At 29.9% G+C, this 23,721-nt stretch overlaps 2 protein-coding genes across 2 annotated transcripts; one reads left to right on the top strand and one right to left on the bottom strand.

The window, feature by feature from the left end:
* Positions 1–10,191: 10,191 nt before the first annotated feature.
* On the top strand, positions 10,192–14,757 carry LOC107884436 (pickpocket protein 28-like). The gene is made up of 6 exons (XM_029486579.1): positions 10,192–10,788; positions 10,863–10,922; positions 11,253–11,367; positions 14,231–14,325; positions 14,394–14,603; positions 14,672–14,757. Exons 1-5 carry the CDS (start codon positions 10,584–10,586, stop codon positions 14,555–14,557), a joined length of 639 nt encoding a protein of 212 aa, XP_029342439.1. The 5' UTR covers positions 10,192–10,583; the 3' UTR covers positions 14,558–14,603; positions 14,672–14,757.
* Positions 14,758–22,179: 7,422 nt separating this feature from the next.
* Positions 22,180–23,500, bottom strand: LOC100569697. Its single transcript, XM_003246160.4, has 2 exons — positions 22,905–23,500; positions 22,180–22,731 (listed from the first exon to the last, which is right to left on the bottom strand). The coding sequence occupies exons 1-2, from the start codon at positions 23,472–23,474 to the stop codon at positions 22,333–22,335; spliced, it is 969 nt and encodes a 322-aa protein (XP_003246208.1). The 5' UTR covers positions 23,475–23,500; the 3' UTR covers positions 22,180–22,332.
* Between the last annotated feature and the right edge of the window lie 221 nt (positions 23,501–23,721).

The raw sequence follows: 23,721 nt of genomic DNA on the forward strand, positions 1-23,721 counted from the left end.
ATTATTTTGTAGTTAAAAGCTTATAAAATGTTCAACTTTTATATCTAAGGATTGAAAATTTAAAACAAGATTCCACGTAAATATTTAATTCTGTTACCAAAAATTCTAAGAAATAAATAAGCACAGTTTATTTTTATAGTAATTTTAAGTTCAAATTTGGACGAAATTTTATATTAAAAAACCTGGAATAACTATTTTAGTTATTTTGTTGTGATTGTAATGATTGTATAATATTATTTGTGGGTACTTGAAACTTCTGAAGTATAGTATTATATATCTATGATAGAACCACGGTTTGTTGTTGATGTATAACGCGTTACCTGATGGATATTGTGATATGATTAATTTGGAATTTATTATTAATACCTATTATAGGTTAATTTTTTTTTAATACTATAGATAAGTATACCTATTATAGGTATGTCTAATACCTATACTGACAAACCGTCTCCGCTTAGAATCGTTTTTCTTATACAGTGATATTATATCATTGAATTCAAATTTAATACTATCCATTATATAGTGACCCACTTGTAACCTACTGTACAGCAGAGCGACATCCACTTACCCACCTTTTTTTGTTTGAATGATATTTCCGAACAAAAATGATGACCGAGATTAAAAATAAAATTCAATTGTTTATGAAAAATATATGTAAGTAGGTATATAATTTTATACTCTATAGAAGTACCGAAGTACGTGATATTTTGTTAAAATCGATAATTTTTTTCATACTTATTATGTAAAGAATATTATACAATCAAACATCATAATATATAACAGTATTTATTACAACACTATAAAAGACTTATTGTGTTTTTTTTTTGTTTCACGTTGTTTGAAATCGCTTTAAAGTTTCAACAATTTATTGTAGGTACCTACCTATACTGATTATAATATATTAATATATCTATGTTACATACTTACATAACTAATGTTCCGGATCGTACAAAACATTTAACGAAGCAATAAATTGTGAGCTAACAGGCCCTTAAACAGGTAAGCAAGAATTAGTGGCTCATGATCGCATGATTGTTTAATTGAATTATAGTGAAAAATTTTTTTATGCAACACGGCATTAGTTTATTATTAGTGATTATAGTTATTACATACCTACCTATTAAAAAACAAACATTTTTTATTTTAATTTAAGAAAACCAACCATCGGATTTTATTTACGTAGTTTACCTGTGCGCAATGATGATTTGATGATAATTTGTATGGTTATTATTATTATTAGGTATCATAATTTAGTATTTGTATAATATTATTTCATTTTTTTATTTTACATTTAATATTATGTTTATCTGTCTGTAGAGATCATTTTTCCCGTATGGAGCCGTCAAAGATGACAGGTCATCGACGTACCATGAAAATAGTGTACAAAATAGAGTGCACCAGAAATACAACAAGCCCGAATCGCCCATGTTTGAGTTTAAGACGTTTTGCTCCATGACCAGCTTGCATGGCTTCTTTCATTTTGTGGAAAATAATTTTAACAAGATTGGAAAGTAAGCAAATCATTGTAATGTCTATAACGATCTATAAATGCTGGGATAATTAGGTTTAGGTTTACATTTTTCAATTTTTGGTATTGCAAACCTTTTAATGTTATAACATATATTAAACCCCCTATTCTGTCCTTCAATGACCTCAATCCTCTGCTACAAAAATGAAAAATGTATGTAAAGAGGTAATTAAAAAAAAAAAAATAAATAAATAAAAAAAAATTATTGTTACTCTTAAAGCTAAAAGTAATTTTGAACTGAGTATAGATATTAGATATACCTATGTAGTCTATTAATTCGGCAAACTATCGTAATAATTCATATTTCATAGTATAAAAATAAACTAATGGATTATCTAATAACATAATACATAGTATAACTACAATTTAAAAACTTTTAAACTTGAGGATTTTGGGTGTTGCAACACCCAAATTATGCCACTGCAGCCTACCCGCGATTCTCGGAGATAATATTATTATTATAACGTCGTGGCGTAAACACCAAATTAGCTTTCTAATAATGTGTTAAATTGCCCCGGTACCTAGACCTTTGGTTTTTCACATAATATTAAACGATAAATCGTTTCAATTCAAAAGTCTACTCGAATCTCAATGCCGCCGCAGCTGTTTCGTGTAGAAAATAATTAAATTTCCTAACCTAACCGATGTCATATTTGAATTTCATATTATAATATTGTATTTATATATATTCTGTTCGACACATAATAATAAATTAACGACAACATACCATTACATAATACATGCTGTAGATACAGAGCTATAATTTGACAACCGACTTTATCTATATACATATAATAATAATAATAATAATAATAATAATAATAATAATAATAATATTCTCGTCAATAATTATTGAACTGCACTTACAAGCGAGATGGGATGTTGGAGGGAGATTAAAATGGTTTTATCATTATAATACCTATATTATCTTCTATTTAACTGCAAGTGCAAAAATAACAAAATATTCAATCCAGAAAAAACTCGAGTTCGATCGAGTGAATGAACAATAATAATAAATATGTATAATTAAAAACGCGAAAGAGTCTGCAACTTTACTGATAATATTAAGCGGGCGGAGTTTTTGTTTTCCGCGAATTCGTATCTGTTATTAATTTTTTTTTATCTCGTGAAAGTTTACGCGTTACAGTTACGAAATCAAAAAATATTATAATATAAAATAATGTTTAAAAAATAAAACTTACTTGACCTCCCGGTACCTAACCGTTTTGATTGACACGCGTTTACACCAAAACGCCCTTCAGTCTATACGGGGGTGACGTGTCTGCGAATACATCAATATATAATATATACAGGGTGATAGCGCATGTTCAACTCAATTTTTTCCTTTAACAATGCATTAATCCGAATTATGACGAAGGACCATTATTTTATAATTAATTGATTGCATATAACATTTAAGGAGCCCAGATACAATTATACAAATATGTTTGTTTTCGAACAAAAACCGATCTTTTTTTATCGTGTGAAGTGTTGAGCAGATGATTTTTTGGGAAATGTCGATTTATCTAAATTGAAATTTGAAGGAATAGTTTTTAGTTATAATATTATATTATACTAACGAAAATAGTCCTTAAAAATGGTTTTACAAAATTATATGTAATACTTAATTTTTTTTTACATTTATGTAAAAAGTAAAAACCATTAATATGTAATCTAGTATAGGTACATACTTGTTATTAAATCTATAATTACTATAACAATAATATATTTTGCTATAATTATTTATATCTAACCTATTTCGTGCCACCTACTTTAATATTCCTAATGAATGAATGTATTGATGCTCCTCCTTCTTTACTCTCTCAATTCAATTTTAAAGGTCTTCTCGTTTCACACTACTCAAATTCAATTTTATTGTACCCGTTCATATATAAATATGTTCATACCAAAAACTACGGATGCAACAATCCTATCGACGAAATGATGCTTCTAGGCAATGTGAGCATCCTCATAAATTATATTAGCTAAACATTTGTTTTGTTTTTAATTTATACTCACACTCACTAAGCTTATTATTTATCTAACTATATGTTTTGATTATTATTTTATGGACGTTATCAAATGCATTAATATTTTACTGATTTACTGTTCTATATAGCCACAAAGGGATTTATGCCCGTCAAATAAATAAATACCGAATATCAAAATATTATTAAACTATACAGCTGGTACCTACCTATACAAGGATTTTTAAATCACCATAGTCCCCTGATTTTCCAAACCTATATTATCGTGAACTTATATAAATATAATCCTTTGTAAATAAAGTTAAATAACTCAAAAACTACTCGTTTGAATTTCGATTTATAGACACGTCATCAACGTTTTCAAAAAAGTTATCTGCTTAACAATTTATTTATTTAGAAAAAGATGATTTTCATTTGAAAATAAGAAATTGCAAGTTTTACCATGACACCACAGTACACTCCTTAAATAAACATAGTATAAAAACAAAATAGTTTAGTATTTGAAAGTTTGGTGCTTTTTTAGGTTTATTCAGTAAAACCTCTTTATAACGGACCACCTTATAAGACGGAAATCTCCTCACTTAGAAAATAACAACAGTCCCGTATAATAGTTATATTCTGTATATATTTTAGTCTCCCTATAACGGACACTCTTTTATAACGGAACAATTTGTTGGTACCGAGAGATTCCGTTATAAGGAGGTTTTACTATTTAAAAATTTAAAAATTCTAAAAATCTGAATTTTAATAAATTTATTACTTAAAGAAAAAAAAATGGGGTGAACGTGCTCGACAGATCACCCTGTACCTATATGTATGTTGCGTGTATTGTAAATATTATATTAGGTTTAGGAATATTAACGCCAGTGGTGTTCGATGCGTATAATAGTGTATGCACCGATGACGACAAAATTTTATCGGAATCATTTTAAGAATTTTCTTCGGTATTTAATTATCTACTACACTTTTTAAAAATCTGCATAGGCGGACACGAAATCATTCACGATTCGCATTTTTGAAAAATAATTTTGAAAAATCCCATAAAATCGAATATTTTGGCGCTGCAGGTAAATGGTTAAACATATACCTACATATTATATGCCATTATGTACCTTTTAATACCTTCATATTATTATACATTATACATCATGACATATTGTGTATATTTTAATATTTTATTGCAGTGGTATAAAGTATAAACACGTCTTATGATGTCGTGCGATCTTTCAATATATTATTTCGCTGTATTTTGAGAATTAGTGTATATTTAGTCTTTTAGTTTTTACTGTTTCAACCATGCTGTAATTGTGTTAAACTCAACTGTAGTGCCGTTGATTGATAACTATGTATTATTTGATAATATTCTCGTTGTTATTGTCATCGTCTTAAATCCGGCACCGACACGATAATTAACCGATTTCACTAAAAATTGTATATATAGGTAACGTGGAATCCAGCGTAAACTATTATCGAAGTTATATTTTCATACAACGATAACGTGTTATATTGTTTAGTTTCGGCGCGAGACTTTCAAACATTAGGTAGTTTCGTGTGCAGTGTAGAAACTAAAAAAAAAAACGTTTTATTGCGGAAATCGAACTCGAGCTTCGTGGCGCGTGTTCCTATATACGACTGCAGCAGTATCATTTCCATATTATATTTCCTAGCAATGGATAATGGATTTGAGTTAAACGCGTGCAACGAAAACAACGAAATGTATAACATATATACATATAGGTATATGTACGCCACTAGATGAAAAAATCCGGAAAATGGGTCAAATCAGGGGCGAGTTTTATGGAATATATTATTCATTTATTCCCGTGTGCGATTGTCATATAAAGTATCCATTGTGTGTACATGCAATCATCCGGTTCGTTTTCTCTAGATATTGCACAGCTTATACTATATTATATACGTTTTCGACCAATTTATCGTTTGAGAACGCTAGCTATTATAAATTATGTGCATGTATATAATATACATATTGTATATATATATGTCATATGTACAATATTATAGTATATATTTATGTATGTGCACACATTATATTATAATAGCCGAACATTCGAGAGTTGTCGTTTGTCCTATGAACCGTGTAATGTCTATAGACACTAGATACATGTTATACACTTGTATATTATACGGAATACATAATCACGTAATTTTTAGTTTATACGGTTCGCAAAATAATGTGTACATACAAAATATATAGTCACTTTTTCGCACGGCGACTTCATAACGTTTTGATATTGAAAAATGTACGGTGTCGTGTGTAGTCATAATATGTATATAATGTAACGTTTAAAACATTTTTGAAAAAGAGTAATTTAACTGCATAAAAAGTATTATATATAAAAAATAAAACTTTTAAATAAGTATACAATATATAATACTATACAGATTAATAGGGTCTACTCAATTTTGTGTGAAAAATATGGCGAGGACCTATGCTTTTTGGAAGAAAGCCAAATGGCGTTTATATACCTAAAAAAATAATAATAAATACATTTTTTTTTTTATAAAGATGTTTTATAAAACCGTTGAAACTTGAAACGGAAAAATGTCTTGTTAAATTGTAAAAAAAAATGTGACACATGTTAAGATGATTTGAACGATGATAGACAGAGCTGTAACATGGTGCCCGTGACCATTTTCATAATATTATGGTGGCTATAATAATGTAATAATAAAATAATATAAAAATAGCAAATGTGCGAAATATATTCGTATTTACCTTTTTAACCATATTTAATCATATTATAATATGATATATTATTCGTATATACCTACTATGTATCTACATGTACTAATTTACTACCATCTACATATTAAGTATTTAATTGTATGATAAATTAACACAGGTACTCAGATTAAACTGTAGATTTATGTATGAACGGCGAGCGAATAGTAAGAAAATGAGTTTATTATAATGAATATTAAAGAAACATAAGCAGAAATACTAGACAGATTATAATATTTATATTATTAAAAAAAAAAATGAACCACATTGAAATTAATATAATATACCAGTATTATCTCACACTATGCCATGCATAACTGTAGTCGAATGGAGACGTGGACAGAGTCAGGGTTGTCGAGATAATAGTTTATGTAGATAAGGACTAAAGGACATAATATAAAATATAATATATATAACAAAGATCATGATGGTGTCGCCATTAATTATAAAAAAGTGGCTATCATTACAATTGCTAGAGTAAACTAAAGCGTAAGCATATTACTAAAAATGTACTATATACGACCTCGGCGACCTCTTCGCGCGTCTCCCCATTTATTATAATAGCACTAATAGTTCTAAACTGACTGTAATGTTTTTTTTATTGAAATCGAAGGAACTCGCGTATTAAAAGTGATTTAAAACTTTTAAAGTTGTCATATTTTTGTTAGTTGGCTTATTGAAATTATATTCGTCTATTTCTATTTTATAAACCTAGGTAATAGGACAGTTGTAGGTATACGTAAATCGTAAACGTGAATTGTTTCACCCCTCGCACGACGAGTTGGTTTTACGCTACGATTTTCAGGTTTCGGTACTACTGCGGATCAATTACCAGTACCTATATACGTTTGAAATAAATTATAATATCTTTATAGTCCAGTTTATGGTCCCAGAATAACAGATTGTAATATATCGTTTCTGACTGATTGAACAAGAAATCGCGTTATAATCATAATTGTTCGTACCTATTAGTATAGTTAATATATAATATAATATACTAATATACCCAAATACCTGTGGAATTGAATATTTTTTCAGATTCTTTTGGGCTATTATCTTGTTGGCCATATACATACTATGTGGTGTGTCGATTTACTTTTTAGTAAGCATGTTCTCGGAGATGCCAGCAATAATATCGTTGGACAACTCGGTTTCGTCGATTTGGACAATTCCGTTTCCGGCAGTTACGGTGTGCAGTGCGAACAAAGTCCGCCCATCCGTTTATAACTATTCGGATGTTAACAACACCGACTTCGAAGACAAGTACACGGGATTTCTATGCGAACATATTATACACGAATAAAATATATTCAATAGCCATTCGTTTCGTGTTTATGTGTTTTTCTCAACAGATTAATCCGGAATACGATGTACGGTATTTGCGAAAATAATCCAATAAAGAAAAAATGGAAATCGTATGAAGATTTTCTAGACGGTTCCTATGTTTCGCAAGTTCTAAAGGAAAGTATACTATAATTGTTATTATTGTTACTATCATATTACTCGTGTCGATCGTTTTTATTTTCCCACTAGTTTATGCACTGTGGTGTATTTATTAAATAGATCACGGTATAATGTGCTGCAATATGCATTCGTATCTTATATATAAAGCAAAAACATAATAAACAATGTGATGAGTATATGATATAATTCAACGATCTTAGCTGTCTCTATATATTATATTGTAAACTTAATTCTCAATCCTCGTGCAATGTTTACAATTAATATTTATATACAACTAAAAACAACTCAATTATAGCTATATGAAATATTATACCAGTAGGCTTAAAAATATTATCGTTTTAATCAACTGCGCTATGCATAAAATATCTACGCCTAACTATTATGATCTACGAGATCATATAAGTTAAATAATAATAATAGTACCTATATTCCAGTTAAAAATGAATAATGATAACGTTTTGAGATAGGTAGTAGGTAAACCTAAATCACGAAAGAGGATTCAATTTTCTTCGATTACAATAATAAGGTACACGGGTCTTGTAGTTGTTCAATATCAATTAGGTAACGTTATTAAATTTTGAACTTATCCTGGTGGTAATAAAAACATTTTATATCCGTTAATGTGTAGGTTAGGTAGATATACATCATGATTATACAACTATATTTATATTGACTATAAGCCATAAGAAACATAAAAATGACAAACCCACTACCCGGACATCATCGATTTACTAATGTATTAATTATTATGTATTACCTAACCATAAGTTTTAATTTTATTGTTTGACGTTGGACGTGTTAACAGAATCTGTCTTTTCCGTGTGAAGAAGTGGTCAAGTCATTTTTTTGGTTACGGACAACAGAAAACGATCCATGCAACGTTCTGTTTCAAGAAACGTTCACGTCGTATGGCTTATGCTACTCGTTCAATATGATGCCGATGAGGGATTTATTGAATGGCGTGGAGTAATATTATATAAAATAATAATAATATACACCAAGCATAAAATAATTCATCCAACTCTATGGAACGGTACCGCCAAAAAATAACCCTGGAAAAAAGAACCCCGGAAATTTAGACCGCGAAAAAAAACCCCTAAAAATAATCTCATATCATATGAGAATAATATATAGAATAAAATAATATAATAGTTAGGATGTGTTGAATTTGAATTCAATATGATAGACAATGGATAATATTTAATTACTATAATGATGTATAATTTATTAGGGTTTCGTACGGTAAAACGGGACTAAGGCTCCGCTGTCCGTCCGTCCGTCCGGCTGTCACCAGGCTGTATCTCATGAACCATGAAAGTTAGAAAGTTGAAATTTTCACAGATTATGTATTTCTGTTGCCGTTATAACAACAATTACTAAAAATCCTAGAGTATATAATATAAGCAGTGTTGCCAACATGCTTATAGATGATAGTAGGTACACTTAGTGCGGGAACCCTTCGTGTGCGAGACTGACACGCACTTGGCCGGTTTTTTTATCATATTATATTATTGACCATTTTTATTTTTTATTAACTTTTGAGTCAATACTACCTATTACGTCCTTTCCTTAGAACAGTGAGAATGAGTCCATGGTATAAATAGGTAATATGCAATAGCTTAAAATTAATCCAAATATGTAAATATGTTTATGTCATTGCGTATAGTACAATTTATAATATAGGTACAATTTTTAAGTCTCTACAAGACCACATATGTTTATAAATCACAACAAAGTAATTATTGAAAAAAAACCTTTTGATATATATTGAGAATTTTTAACTCTCAATTTTCAATTCTTTTGTTAAATTTGTATTCAGTGATAAATCATTTTATAAACCAACGGCCTACGGGCTACGATAAAAACAATCCAGAGCGGAGACGGTCTGTCAGTTATATCGATCAGATATAATATAATAACTATACTGACATCAATTATAACGGATCTAAAAATTTGACTATTTGTTTTTTATTTATATATTATTATTGACATTGTAATAAAAATTTATTATGATCAAACAAATTGACTACCAATTAGTTTGTTTTAAAATCTTACATAATAATATAATATATATTGTCATATTGACATTGAAATCTCGTAAATATATGACGTGTTACGCACACATCATTTTTATTATAGGGTTATTTTTTCCATGATTATTTTTTCACGAGGTTATTTTTTCGGAGTGTAAATTGTGGGGGTTATTTCTTCGTGGATTCTTGCGGCAGATGACAAAAACAGGGTATTCTCATTCAATTACTCATAATATTACCCATCAATACCTTACACATATTTTTGAATTCTGTTTGCGGAACATGAAACTATAGAGACTATTAGATCACGAATTTTCCGCACGGACAGAATTCTAAAATATGTATGGTGTAGGCACCAATAGTAATGTAGATTACTGTGCTATGGACACACACTGTATAATATGTTATTATATTGTTATGTCGTTTAGCGAATGGTCGCAGGATTTCAACAACTACAAATGGAAAAAATATAATAGTAGCTGGAAGCCGGACACCGGATATAGAAGCGACGCGCTCAAAGGTCATTTGCCACTGAGGACGTTTGGCGACGGTGATTATCACAGTGCTACTATGAAGTTAGAACTTCACACCGACGACATGAACAAAGAATGTGGACAAGGGTTGGATGTGTTCTACGTAATACGATAAAACGACAATTTTACAATATTATATTGGTTTTGTCGTTGTAATATTGCCGCAACAATAATAATAATATGTAATACAGCACAAGCGCAATATGATCACGTTTTACTGTTTTACAGATATTGATCCACAGTCCGGCTGAATGGCCCGACAGGTCACATCCGACATTGTTGGCCAGCATCAATATGATTTCGACTATTTCAATTAAACCGTTTGTGCTTACCACCGCCGAGGAGCTAATACCGTGGGATCCCCACATAAGGCACTGTTACTTTCAAAACGAGAGAAAACTAAAATTTTTCAAAGTTTACACTAAAAATAATTGCATCTTGGAGTGTCGCAGCGTTCATATATTGTCGCAGTGTGGTTGTGTGCCTTTTTACTACTTAAGTATGGACCGATTTTAACACGCGTATAAAAAAACACTTTTCATTGATCATTTTTGTTGTATTCGAAATTTACAGGAACGAAAAACACGCCAGTTTGTGGACCTGCTAAAATGTCATGTTGGGTTACTGCGTCACGTAAGTTATTCAACGGTTATTCGGTTAGTTTAGGAGATATCGAGGGTATACGTGCTTTCAAACAATTTGTTTGTTTTTTAAGTTTATTTCATAATCATAAAAAATATTGACTGAAGTTAACGAAAAACTAAAATCGCTATGCTACAAAATATTAGGTTTTCTTCTATTTCTTGTAGTAAATTACTTTGTAAACGCGTTTGGATGTATTTTAGTTGAAATTAATGTAAATTGTTTTTAAATATCTTTAAAAGTGAGCGTACGACTTTCACCGCTTAATCAAAATATTCTATCTAAACTAATAATATGTATTTTTTTTTTTGTTAATTTAAGAGACTTCGTCGGATTCATGTGATTGTTTACCGGGATGTACTGAATTTTTTTTCAAAATGTCATCAATGAATGCGCAGCTCACTGAATCTGCTCAAAACAAAAATAAAAATGACCCGTAAGAATTTAATGAAAAAATTATGCATGTTTAAAAAGTAGAAAATTTAAATATCAAAGTAAATAGTTGTACCTATATCAAAGCAATAATTTACAATTTAATAAAACCTTTTTATACAAAGGAAAGAGTTAAAATAAAATATTGCCTTGATATTAAAAATGACGGGCAAACTATAAAAATTCAGGGAATAAGACAACAATAAATTGTCTTTATTTAGTTCTATTTTTGATATTTTGTATTTACAGAAAAATTTAAAACGTCTATAAATTGACCAAAAAGAATCAAAATATTTTTTAATTGTATTATTTTTTGTCTCTATAGTTATTTATTTTTGAATTACCATAAAACGAAATCAATTGCAAAAGATTTTGGTTATCGTTAATACCTACTTATAAATTATATGGTAATATTTAACGGGTTTTTCGAAATTTTTTTCTGCAGAGATAGAAGAACTGCTGGTCGGGTATAAAAATATTGGATATTAAAATGACTAAACATGGAGTTATTAAGCTATTAATGAATATAATTTTAAAGTTACATAACAACAATTTTATTTTATCGTTCAATACTTAAAAAAATTTAATTTTTTTTCAATTCAAATATAGCTTATGCATAACCATGGTTAACAATACATATACAATATGTCAATATACATTATACATAGGTAATAGGAGTTTAGTCTGTACGTAGTGTAGGACTTCAACATTTGATACAACTCCCCATATTGTTATTGAATATACAAATTAAAGTTAATTTAACATTTACCTACCTACTTTACAATTATTTGAAACTGAATTTAACTTCAATATTTCTACGTGTGTGCTTTCCCGGTTATCTTGTAAAGTATTCGGAAATGACAACTTATGACAAGTAGAAATTATAGATCCGATTTTATACCAGATGCTTTCCTCGAAGTTGAAGATCTGAGTATTTTTTTAGAATTTCCACTATAAAAAGTATTTTCAGACAGAAGAAGAACACACTCATCGTTGTAGGTACTCGTACAACCAATTACATCATTCATTGTTCCGCCTAGAATCTAATATTTTTTTAGAACGAATTTGAAAACATATGAAGGTTGATCACCCCCCCCCCCCCCCCCCAATCAACACCTATGAATTACCGGTATTCGGAGTATACTAGAAGGGAATATAATATATTTTATGCATTTATATTTTAGACATCATCGAATAGACAAGTGAGACAATGTTATTTTCTATCAAACGAACGGTTTGTCTTCCTCACACTTTATAAACTTAATCTTTATAATTTGAATTAATTAATTGTTACCGGAACACACATCTGCAGTGTTGGTGTGGTGGTGCACAGTGGTAAGATTTGTTTTGCCTACCTATATAAGTGTTTACCGGAGCGCACTTCGTGTACCTGCGTAGTATATAGTCAAATTTAATAACCAACTGCAGGATATACTGTATACATTGCAGTAGTGTTATTTTTGGAATTATATCCGTAAGTACTGACGAAAAATAAGTACTTGTAAAACAACGCAAACAGCTCTAAAATATTGTATTAAAAATTTAGGTTAGAACATAGTCCCTAGCTATAGTCGTAACTATAGCGATCCAGCTTAAAATAATAATTTCATATTAACTTAATAATTTTGATAATTTTATAAAAATAATTAAAATAACAATGAATAAAACATGTTTATAGTATTCAGGATTAGGTATATCGTATATATATAAATTATAATTGTATAATACTTAAAAGTTGAAAACGCAGAGATAATAAATATACGTAAAAATAATGTGCACCAAAAACGATCGAATTACGAGTGTAATAATATCTTGCAAGTTTGAGTGTCCATATAAGACCACTGACGATAAATAATTTTGTGAAGGTACCTCCCTAAAATAAAATGGCGATTGAAAAAAAACAGTCGTTATAAGAAGTCGAGACTGAAAAACATGATATTGGATGTATATGTTTATGTTAATGTATATGTATTTGAATTATTCTACGAGTGATAAAGATATGAGAATAAAATCGTTATTTCACACAATAGAAAAACAAAATTTACAACAAATTTAATTTTCGCTTCTTTGTATCATAAAAGTATACGTTTTATAATTGTCAATGTAATTCTTGACGTTTTATAAAAAATATTATACGCCCATCATATACAGCCCAACATACATTTTCTTGCTTTGGTTGTTATAACTTTACAGGTACCTAACTTTCCATGATTATATACATTTTTGAAAAGTTTCAACAAATTAAAGTCTATCTCTGTATAAACATTTATAAGCAATATCAATATGCTATACCTACACACTACACTGACTACACCTATCAATTTAATCGTTTTAATCAGTTGTAAAATGTCAACAAACACAAAGAGCAGTACTGCAATCATATAGAATATATTTTGGGATTCCTTTTATTTATATATTATAATATTACATATTTACTTTTATATTGTATTGCCTAAATATTGATATAATGCTATGTACCTACGCATATTTATAATTTATATATATCATTTATCATGTTAATGATTTGCTTCATTCATTATTCTACTTGAATTATGAAATATTATAGGCATAATTATTCAAATTAGAGATTGTTTGTATTAATTATCAAAACTTTAATTTCTACCATTTTCAAATAGAATAACTAAATTATACTGATAGTAAATTCATGTTGAGTTTATCGAATCTATAAAATTCGAGGGAACTAATAATAATTATAATTTTTTATATTTATTAAAAACTATGTGTCATATTTTCGGTTGTAATGCGTATAATTTTTTATTTAATACACATTTTTTTGACGTTTCCATGCTAAATAATAATATTATATTATTACGTAATAATTTGTATAATATAATTAATTGTTTTAGGGAACCTAGTTCGTTAGTATTGAGTGTTTATTACCAGAGTAAAAATTTCATTGGACATAATCGAATAATGACTTTTACGTTCGGTCAATTTATGGGTAAGAACACATTTTGAAATATAGTACACACATTTTTTTTATTAACGTGATTTAATTTTAACATTTAGGTAATGTGGGTGGTATAATGGGATTGTGCTTGGGGTTTAGCTTTTTGAGCTTGGTTGAGATTATTTACTTTTTAACACTCAGACCACTCGTGAACTTTTGTAATGCAAAAAGAAAATTGAAAAAAGTAGACCCAACACGTGTGTTGGAAGAAGAGCCGATTTGATCCAATTTAATTCAATTGAACCACAACAGTAATAATCAGCTGTCAGGTGAATAGTGCCTTGCGATTTATTCAAATAAACTATTTTTAACCGTTTCTGTTCAAATATTATTACAGATATGTTGAAAAATCGGAGATTTGCGTGCACTCTCTTATCTACACAAAATAATAAATTATCAGTTTCGACTATACGATTTTTTTTATTAGATTCTCTGTATTTGCATAATATAATATAATATAATATTTCTATTGCACAAAACTTCAAACTATATAATATTGGAATAATTTTATTGATATCTGTTATACTACAGTATTGTTATGTACTAAACCATTTTGTAGCTTAAATTTGAAATTTTGAGTAATTTAACACTAGGAAAAAAATAAACAAAAATAAAATGTTGAATTTTAAGGTGTTAACGAAATCCAGTTATGTTTCATCAGCTCATGGCAAGTTTTCTCATTGTGATTTTTCGATATATTTTATAAGTATATAGATATTATAAATATGCATAATGCAAAGTATATAATATTACACCTGCGCACAAACTTATCAAATCTCTGCACAAAATATTCATTTTTAAAAATTAGATATTTTTTAGTTATGCATTTCATTTATACATAACTACGACCTATATGAGTTATTATACTGTTTACTTGCAACGTCCCCTGTTAATGAATATAATAAATTTTACAAAGCAATGTGTTTTTATTATTTTTTTTTCTGTGTGTTTCATCAGCTTTTGGGGCAGTATAAAAATAAATTTTCTGGTAAGACAGTTAATTTAAAAGGTACTTAGGGGGAGGAGGTCAAAAGTAAGATATTTCCAGTAGTTTTTAAATGTATCAGGAAAAAAAACTTAAGAAAAACGTTGAATTTTTTACGCAAAACTAGTTTTTGACAGAATCATTTGTTATTTTTGTTGTAACTTAAGGGTGTTGACCAGTTTCCCTCAGCAGTTGTTTACAGCATTCAAAAAATGATTTCCCGCAGATAATTTAAAGTTGTATGAAATGTTTGTAAGAAATTTTAAAAGCCCTTTTTATAAACATTTTAAGTTCAAATTTTGACAAAATTCCTCAAAATCACCGCTTAGACAAGTCTTGGTCTGAGTCTTCGCTCAGAATAAATATTTTTTCGTTAGTTGTACTCTGTATGTAAATCATTGTATTACATAAAGTATTTAATTTTTGAAGCCTTACTTAAAATGAGTTCTACAAAATATTTAAAAACCGAATATTTGATATTCCAAAAGCGCAAAGCTAATGATAAATTAGCGTTAATGAAAGTTTCTGATGATCCGAAACAACGATAACTTTGTTTACTTATAAAAAAAGACCGGCTACAACAACAACACTACCAACATGGAGCAGTACACTAAAAATGATGTATAATTTCTCAAAACATAATATAATAAACAACAATAGTATTATAAATATATTATAATTGTAAATGTATATTATATTATTTTCTACAAAACTTAGTTTATCTACCTATACTTAGATAGAGTTTTTGATCAACTTTCACTGTAAGAACTGTTATAAAATTGTAAACAAATTAGCTGCACCTGGCCCTCAAAATTATTGTGAGCTCTAATTTTTAATGTGCCCTTAACACTTGAAAATAATTTTTTTTCATCATTATACAATGACTTTCTTGTATCGATAAATCAAATACCTAATTCGAAGGATTTTTCCACGTGTAAATTGATGATTATAATATCAGTCATGACAAGCAAGAATTAAATACATTATTGACGCGTTACAAAAAAAAAATCTCAATAATTCGCAACTAATGACGATATATATTATTGTTCAGTAAATGTTGGTCTAATCGATGAACATTATTCTAAATGTATATTTTATAAAAGCATATAAGTGTACAATAAAACCTCAAAACGGAATCGCTCGAGCGGTGTCAACTGATTTTTCCGTTATAAAGGAGTATCCGTTATAGGGAGACTAAAAAACACAGGATATAGGTTGTACTGTTGTTATTTTCAGTTATAAGGAGTTTTTTGACTTATAGGGGGTCTGTTATAAAAATGGTTTAGTGTGTTTAATTCATAAACCGTGAAATCGGAAAGTCATTATAATATGTAAAACATGTTATTAAATGTTGTCTATATTACATATCATATTCTATATTCTATATTATATACATATCATTGCAATCATATATAAAATGTGTTAAGTATTTATAGTTATAATATATAAAAGAACTTGTCCTGATCATAGGCGCAATTTAAACTTTTGATTTGGGGGGGCTGAATATATTAAAGACAAGCAGACCTTTGCAACATAGCATTTTAAAATTGTATGTCCTATGTTTTTTGGGGGGCTATGGCTAAGTTTGGGGGGATTAGCCCCCCAAGCCCCCTCAATTTGTTCCTACGGTCTTGATTCATCATCGCCGGAACCGCTGTTACCGCCGATACTACCAACACACAGCTTTTAGCGTACCACAGTTTGAGAACCACTTATTGAGTACCTATGCAATATTCTATGGAACCGCTGACTTTTAGGTACATATTATTATGATCATGATTAATTAACTAGTTAATCATGATTATAATAACATCGATACCATATTGTATTATTATTATTTATACAAAAGACATGGAAAAGGACAATTATTATTGATCATACCTATTTCCGATCACTTGTCATTTGTCTGGGTCCACACGACGATTTAGTTAAATGCTAAATTCCTATAAGTGCAGCTGAATAAAATATAAATAATTGCAGGTAAAAAATTAAATTAAATTTAGTTTTATATTTTCATTAATTTATTATACAATTTTAAGCATAGGTAAGTTTTATTACGGTACATTTTGCGTAAGGAAATTCATATAATTGTGTGTAGGTAGGTACCTTATTAATACACTTTTTTTTTGTGGGGGGGACTTGAGTTTCAGCTAAAATTATCTTTTCACATACACTAAAAGTGCCTTTTTTCGGTGCATGATGATAAATAGGTACCTTAGACTAATATAACGTTTTGTATCACCGATCCTCAAAAGTCATGTATAAAGCTGAGGACTTCTAGTTTTTTATATTCGTCTAGGAAGGGCGCAGAGCAATATGAGTGATGTATAAAAATGTTTTATAATCTCCTCGTCAAAGAGGCACTCAAAATTGTATTATTGCATATAAATGAATATTTGAATTTATTAGATAAACTAAGAGCATAATAACAATAATATGTAGGTATAAAATTATAAAATTGAATATTATATCATGTAAAAATCTGTCGAGAAATCTGTTTAAGAATATTATTTTCCAAATGTGTATCTATGTATTTAATATTATCTGTTAGGTAATATTCACCATCTGGCCGATAAAACACACGACACGTGTAGGAAGTGAACTTCAGTTGTCCGTCATAATTTATCGCATATACCTACAACTGTCGTTTGATTGTCGTGCAATTCATTTTTCAAGTTCTATCAATTGATTAAAATATAATTTTTTCCGTATAAATATTATAATAATTTAGGCCATATTATAATATATACTTCATTTTTTTAGAGTAACATATTTTAAGTGCATATCATTTGTTTTTTAATGCATATAAGTGCATACTTATTTTGGAGTTTAACTCGTCTTAACCTACTACCGTTTGCAGACCATCATGTCATTAATTTCTTAGGCTTTATAAATTATTTAAAATATCATTTTTTATATTTTTTTCGTATAAATATTATAATTATTTAGGTAGGTAGGTGCCTGGTTTATATTATTATATTACATTTTTCCAGAGCAGCATATTTGAAGTGAGTATCATTTGCTTTTTAAATATACTTATTTTGAGGTTTTCGAGTACATATTTATACTATAGAAGTCTTCAGGCCTAGCACTCGTGCGCACATATCTATTATATTACCTATCAGTATCCTATCGATCACCTAATTTATCTATGACATACCTATTACATTATAGTAGATTTTTTAGATATGGGCTCATAGTAGGCTACTGCAGGGGATTCTGCTGTGGATCCAGAATTTACATTAAAACGTAAAAACAAATGATTAAACATTGCATTAGGTGCTTTGATTGCATATAATTCTTATATTAAAAAAGAGGGGATGATAGGGGGCCCCTTGCGTACGATTATTTTGAACACTTCGGTGCCACTGCTATCTACGCCACTATATTATTATGATAGCTACACACTGCAGCTCCCGCGCGTTTGCCGATACCAAGTGAACGCGGCGGCGGCGACGAGAATTATAATAATATTATTTATCAGTATTATAATTATTAAATCGGTCTGCGATATTATTATTATTGTTTTTGTGCTCATAGACACCGCCGCTGCGTGTACTGAGCCATGACCTATAGCTGAAATCAACGTCTGCGCATGACTAAAATATAATAATATCGTATACATTCATGTGTGGCGCGTGGGGGTGCACCGTCGGCTCGAGGGGGGTTGTACCTCAACTCGGGGTGGTGTGTGTGTGTGCGTGTGCGTGCGCGAGTTTTGTTCGGCCTGACGTTATTTGACCGTAGAACGGTTCAACGGCCATCTCCTGTTCGAGATTGTGTTCATTAATCATGTTTGTGTGTTTGGCCGTTGTTAGTGAAGCTATATATATACACTATACCTAGTGCCTAAATATATACCTATACCTAGAGCCTAAATATATACCTATACCTACGGCAGTGAAATGAGCTCTCTCCTATTCCGTCGCGAGTCACCGGAAACTGATGAGAAATTTGCCAAAAACGTCACTTTTTTCCCTCTTCTTCTCCGAAGTGTTTTCCCCGCGATATTCCCCAAAGATAAGAATATAATATACGTATACCACCTACGCACGTACCGCACACTCGCGTTTTCGAATATAATCTACGCCATTATTATATAATACACAATTATTATTGTAGTTATAAATAGCTATAAAATAGGTATATACAATATAAAGCACCAATCTGCAGTGTTCGTTCTGTATACAGACCGCTCAATCGATAAGGCCACGAGGCTATGTATGAGACTTTCCAAGTACCGTTTTAATTTTGAAAATTATAGAAATTTCGAAAATTAATAAGGATTAGAGGCACGCAAATCAGACATTGACGATAATATTGTTATGATTGTTGGACGACCAGCAAGAACTTTGTTCGAAGTCAATAAATAAAAATAATTCAAAACGTTCGCGCTAGCTCATTATAATTATAATATGTATATATATACCAATAGTGCAGGTTACTATTATATATTTGCAAATAGAAAAATCAAAAGAGGTCTTTGGCGCAGGAGTCTTATTAAGACTTAAATATTAAAATATGCGTTCGATAAACTGAGTGTCCCCAGCACTGTTCAAATAAATTAGGGGACTTATTATAATCATTGAAATCTTAGCAAAGGTTCTATATTATATGGATACTTATAGAGATGTTAATAACTAATTACGGTTAATATAATATAATCAAGTTATTCATTATTGCTTTGAAAGTTATTGTGATTCATGCGCGTCAAAGTCGTATCTATAAATGGTTACAATGTTTATGGTCCATAAATGTTGTTCAATCGTTTATAAACCGGAAATGTTATATTATTATATATACATGTATATAATGGACAAAAGCATTTCAAAAGAGTCTTAATAGTTTATACGACGTGACGTCTTGTCTGCTCGTCAATGGATATAGTTATTGGTAAATCAACTTATCTCCGTCACTATACTGTCTAGACAATAAAGAGAAAAACTTAATGAATAAACTGATGAAAAGTTCAAATTGTAAAAAGTGTATAACTCACATACAGCTATTAAAGCAGTCGCATTTTGGTTGTGAATCTTAAAAATAGGTCATAATAACATTCAATAAAGGCAGCAAGTTACCAAAGCATTTATTGTGGTAATAATAATTATTGTTTAAGAACGACTAAGAGTGTTAGAATTATATATTAATACTAAATTAAATATACTATATTATATATAATATGGGGCCGGAGTGGCGCAGTGGTCACACAGTTGACTACGACTCACACAGTCATCGGTTCGATTCATAGCAAAGTGCAAAAAATGTGTGTGATTCTACGCAGTTACCATTTTTCCGTGCTGTCGTCCGATTGCGTCATCCGGTTTCCAACTAGGTCCCACTCCACTGGGAGTGAAGACCGCACATGTCTCCTCTTGGAGAAGGGGGCTAGTATCATGCATATAGTGATATATACATAGATAAATAGATCACATGATCTCCCTACTACCCACTTGTGATAAGCATTGTCAAAGACCTTGAGGTCGTTTCAATGAACAAATATAGAAAAAAAAAATATATATAATATATATATAAATAAATATTATATACTGCATATCGAACTGTCAAAAACCACATTATAGCACAGAATAATACTGAACGCCATTTTTTTTTCTTACGTAAACAATAACATTATGCAAAGTATTCGGTGAACAAACCGACATTTTATGATACAAACTTAAATAATTTGAATTATAATGACAAAGGGGTATATTCTCGGTGAAAGTTTAGGTCAAATTCTCTGTATTTATGGTTCACTAAAATAGCACAACACGTAGCGAGAACTAAAGTACTCGAATAAACTAAAATATTATTGCACATAATTTTATATATACATTACACACACACACACACACACACACACACACACACACACACACACACACACAAATACGAGGTGTATGGTAGGATAATATTATGTTATATACTTATATACAACTGGTATTCATATACTAATATATTGACTTATATCCATCATTTCATTGTTTGTACAACAATACAACGGTATCAACATTTATCATCCTACATTATATTTGTCAGATTATATAAATAACACATTTAGGGCCAGTTGCACCGTCTCTGATTAAAGTTAACCGGAGTTTAATCGGCCAATTTTGCCCGGTTAAATATTTGTTATCAGCTGATTAAGCTTAATCGAAGTTTAACCGTAGACGGTGCAACTGGCCCTTAGCTGTATAAGTCATCGCATATTAATGTATTATAGTATTATACTATTACAGAATCACGCTTGACGTATATAGTAAATATTAACATTAGAAGTAATGTAAAATGTCAATTACTATAATTTTTTCTTATTATTATTAACGATAGTTGTAGGTAAATAGTATTTATTGAAATGTAAAATACTATTTTCCTTCATCTGTCACTCACATATAATGTAAAAATCGTAAACTCAATATATTAATTATATAATAATAATAATTAAAATTGAAAGAAACAACGCGAATCACCACGATATGATGCTGCAATGATAGCAGACAAAATCCAAAGGTCTGCTCGCAAACACGAGACGAGGATAGTTCACCAAGTCAATCCATTTGCCATCTAATAATCAGATAACTCCAAAGACATCGGACGTTTTAAGCGTCTGAAACCATCACACGACATGACGTAGTTAAAGAATATTTAGATCAAGGGCAAGACGGCTTCATCGGAAGTGCGACTTTATCAAGTAAATCATATTTTTTATTTCTAATAGGTTCCTATATGTAGAATACAATACACTCGACTCTAACATATTCATTAACACCTCTGCTTTGGTGAATTAAAAAAATTTACATAATATGATAACAATGACATCTTGCGTTTCTATAAATTCCAATACAAATCTTACCATTAATCGAGTGCAAAAGCCAAAAGTAATATTGTTATAGATCAAGAATCGTGAGGTTAGTCTGAACTTTGTATTACCTTAAAGAATCAACAGAATTCAACGCATAATATTTAGATAGATGCACACAAACAGCACACGTATATATGAATACAATATATATTATTTAAAGTTGCTTATAATGTATAAGCTTTTGGTAGAGTCTACTCCATTTGAAGTTTTCATCATTTGGACATTGATTATTATCCGACGTATTCGTTTCGTCGTGTTTTAAAAACGTATCACACAATTTACTTGCAATTTTGTACGTGATATCGTCGTTGATTTCCTCACTGTCTTCGTTGACGACCTCAGATTTTAAATCTTTGTGTATTTGCTTGGAATCGTTTTCTGATACCTCAGATTTTTTCTTCACATCAAAAAGTCCAAGTCCGTTGACATGGTCAGCGATTTCTTTTGCCCTTTGTCTCACCCACGGAGAACAATATTCTATATTTTCCGACCAATGAAATCGATGTTCCGAAATATACTTTGACTGCATTTTTATAGATGGTTTACGTTCTACCTATATTTAATGCAGTACATTTAATTATATTTATCAAAACTTAATATTATGTATAAGCTCTTACATTTTAAAATTAGTATTAATTTATAAATACTTAGCTTAAATATTGATAGTGCGATGTTGTATATTAACTAATGGTTATGTCCAAATAAATAAATAAATATGATAATTACTCGAGATTCCAAATTGTCGAAAAACGAATCCGCAGTCGTCGAACTTTCTGGGAAAAATGTATCGAAATTGGCGTTTCGACTGTCTGTGGACGAACCGTTCGTATCAAAATACGAATGTCCATATTTTTGCGCTACGGATGGATTTCTTAACCTATTGACGAATGGATTGTTATTCAAGAAATCATCAGAACTTGTAAATTGTGACGAAGAATAATATGATGACAATGGCTTTTGATTTGATTGAAAAATAGTTTGATGAGTGCTTTCGCCAATGGGCGGACTGTTGAGCGGTGTACGCGTAGACGACGACCGGTGAAATGACTGAGGTTCCTCGTTAGAAGTCTTGGGTTTTGAAGAGCACCAAGACGACTGTTTGTTCGATTGCATAATATCAACAATACTTTTATTGTTTTTCTTGTGCTGTTTTTTGGGTATTATTTTCATATTACTCTTATAATTCCACTGTGGCGAGTAGACAACTTTCGTAACCGTGGTTGTGCTGTTGGTTTCGTTCTGTGAATCATCATCATCGTCCCCGGGGAATTTGGTGAAAGAACTTACAGTTGCCATTTCAAAATTGGAGCGACCTTAATATATCTTCACGGTTTTCATGACAATATTATGTTAAATAATAATTATTATGATTATTTTAGTCATTATTTGTATTACTCTACATGGTAACAACAAACAGAATAGTTATTTTAATAGTTTCGAGAAAATAATATTACTATGAGAATTTATACTGTTATATCGAAATTTTTATTTTTCATAAGCTATTTTCACCAAACAATGCTCAGACAAGTTTTTGAATTTAATA

Source organism: Acyrthosiphon pisum, chromosome A1 (genome assembly GCF_005508785.2).
Source record: "Acyrthosiphon pisum isolate AL4f chromosome A1, pea_aphid_22Mar2018_4r6ur, whole genome shotgun sequence".
NCBI lineage: Eukaryota > Metazoa > Arthropoda > Insecta > Hemiptera > Aphididae > Acyrthosiphon > Acyrthosiphon pisum.

Bases quoted from the DNA above. Each gene is read 5' to 3' on its own strand.
- LOC107884436 (XM_029486579.1), top strand. From the start codon at position 10,584: ATGATTTCGACTATTTCAATTAAACCGTTTGTGCTTACCACCGCCGAG. The intron at 10,923-11,252 runs GTAAGTTATTCA...TGTTAATTTAAG, and splicing joins ATGTTGGGTTACTGCGTCAC to AGACTTCGTCGGATTCATGT. The intron at 11,368-14,230 runs GTAAGAATTTAA...TAATTGTTTTAG, and splicing joins AACAAAAATAAAAATGACCC to GGAACCTAGTTCGTTAGTAT.
- LOC100569697 (XM_003246160.4), bottom strand. From the start codon at position 23,474: ATGGCAACTGTAAGTTCTTTCACCAAATTCCCCGGGGACGATGATGAT. The intron at 22,732-22,904 runs GTAATTATCATA...CATTAAATATAG, and splicing joins TCGACAATTTGGAATCTCGA to GTAGAACGTAAACCATCTAT.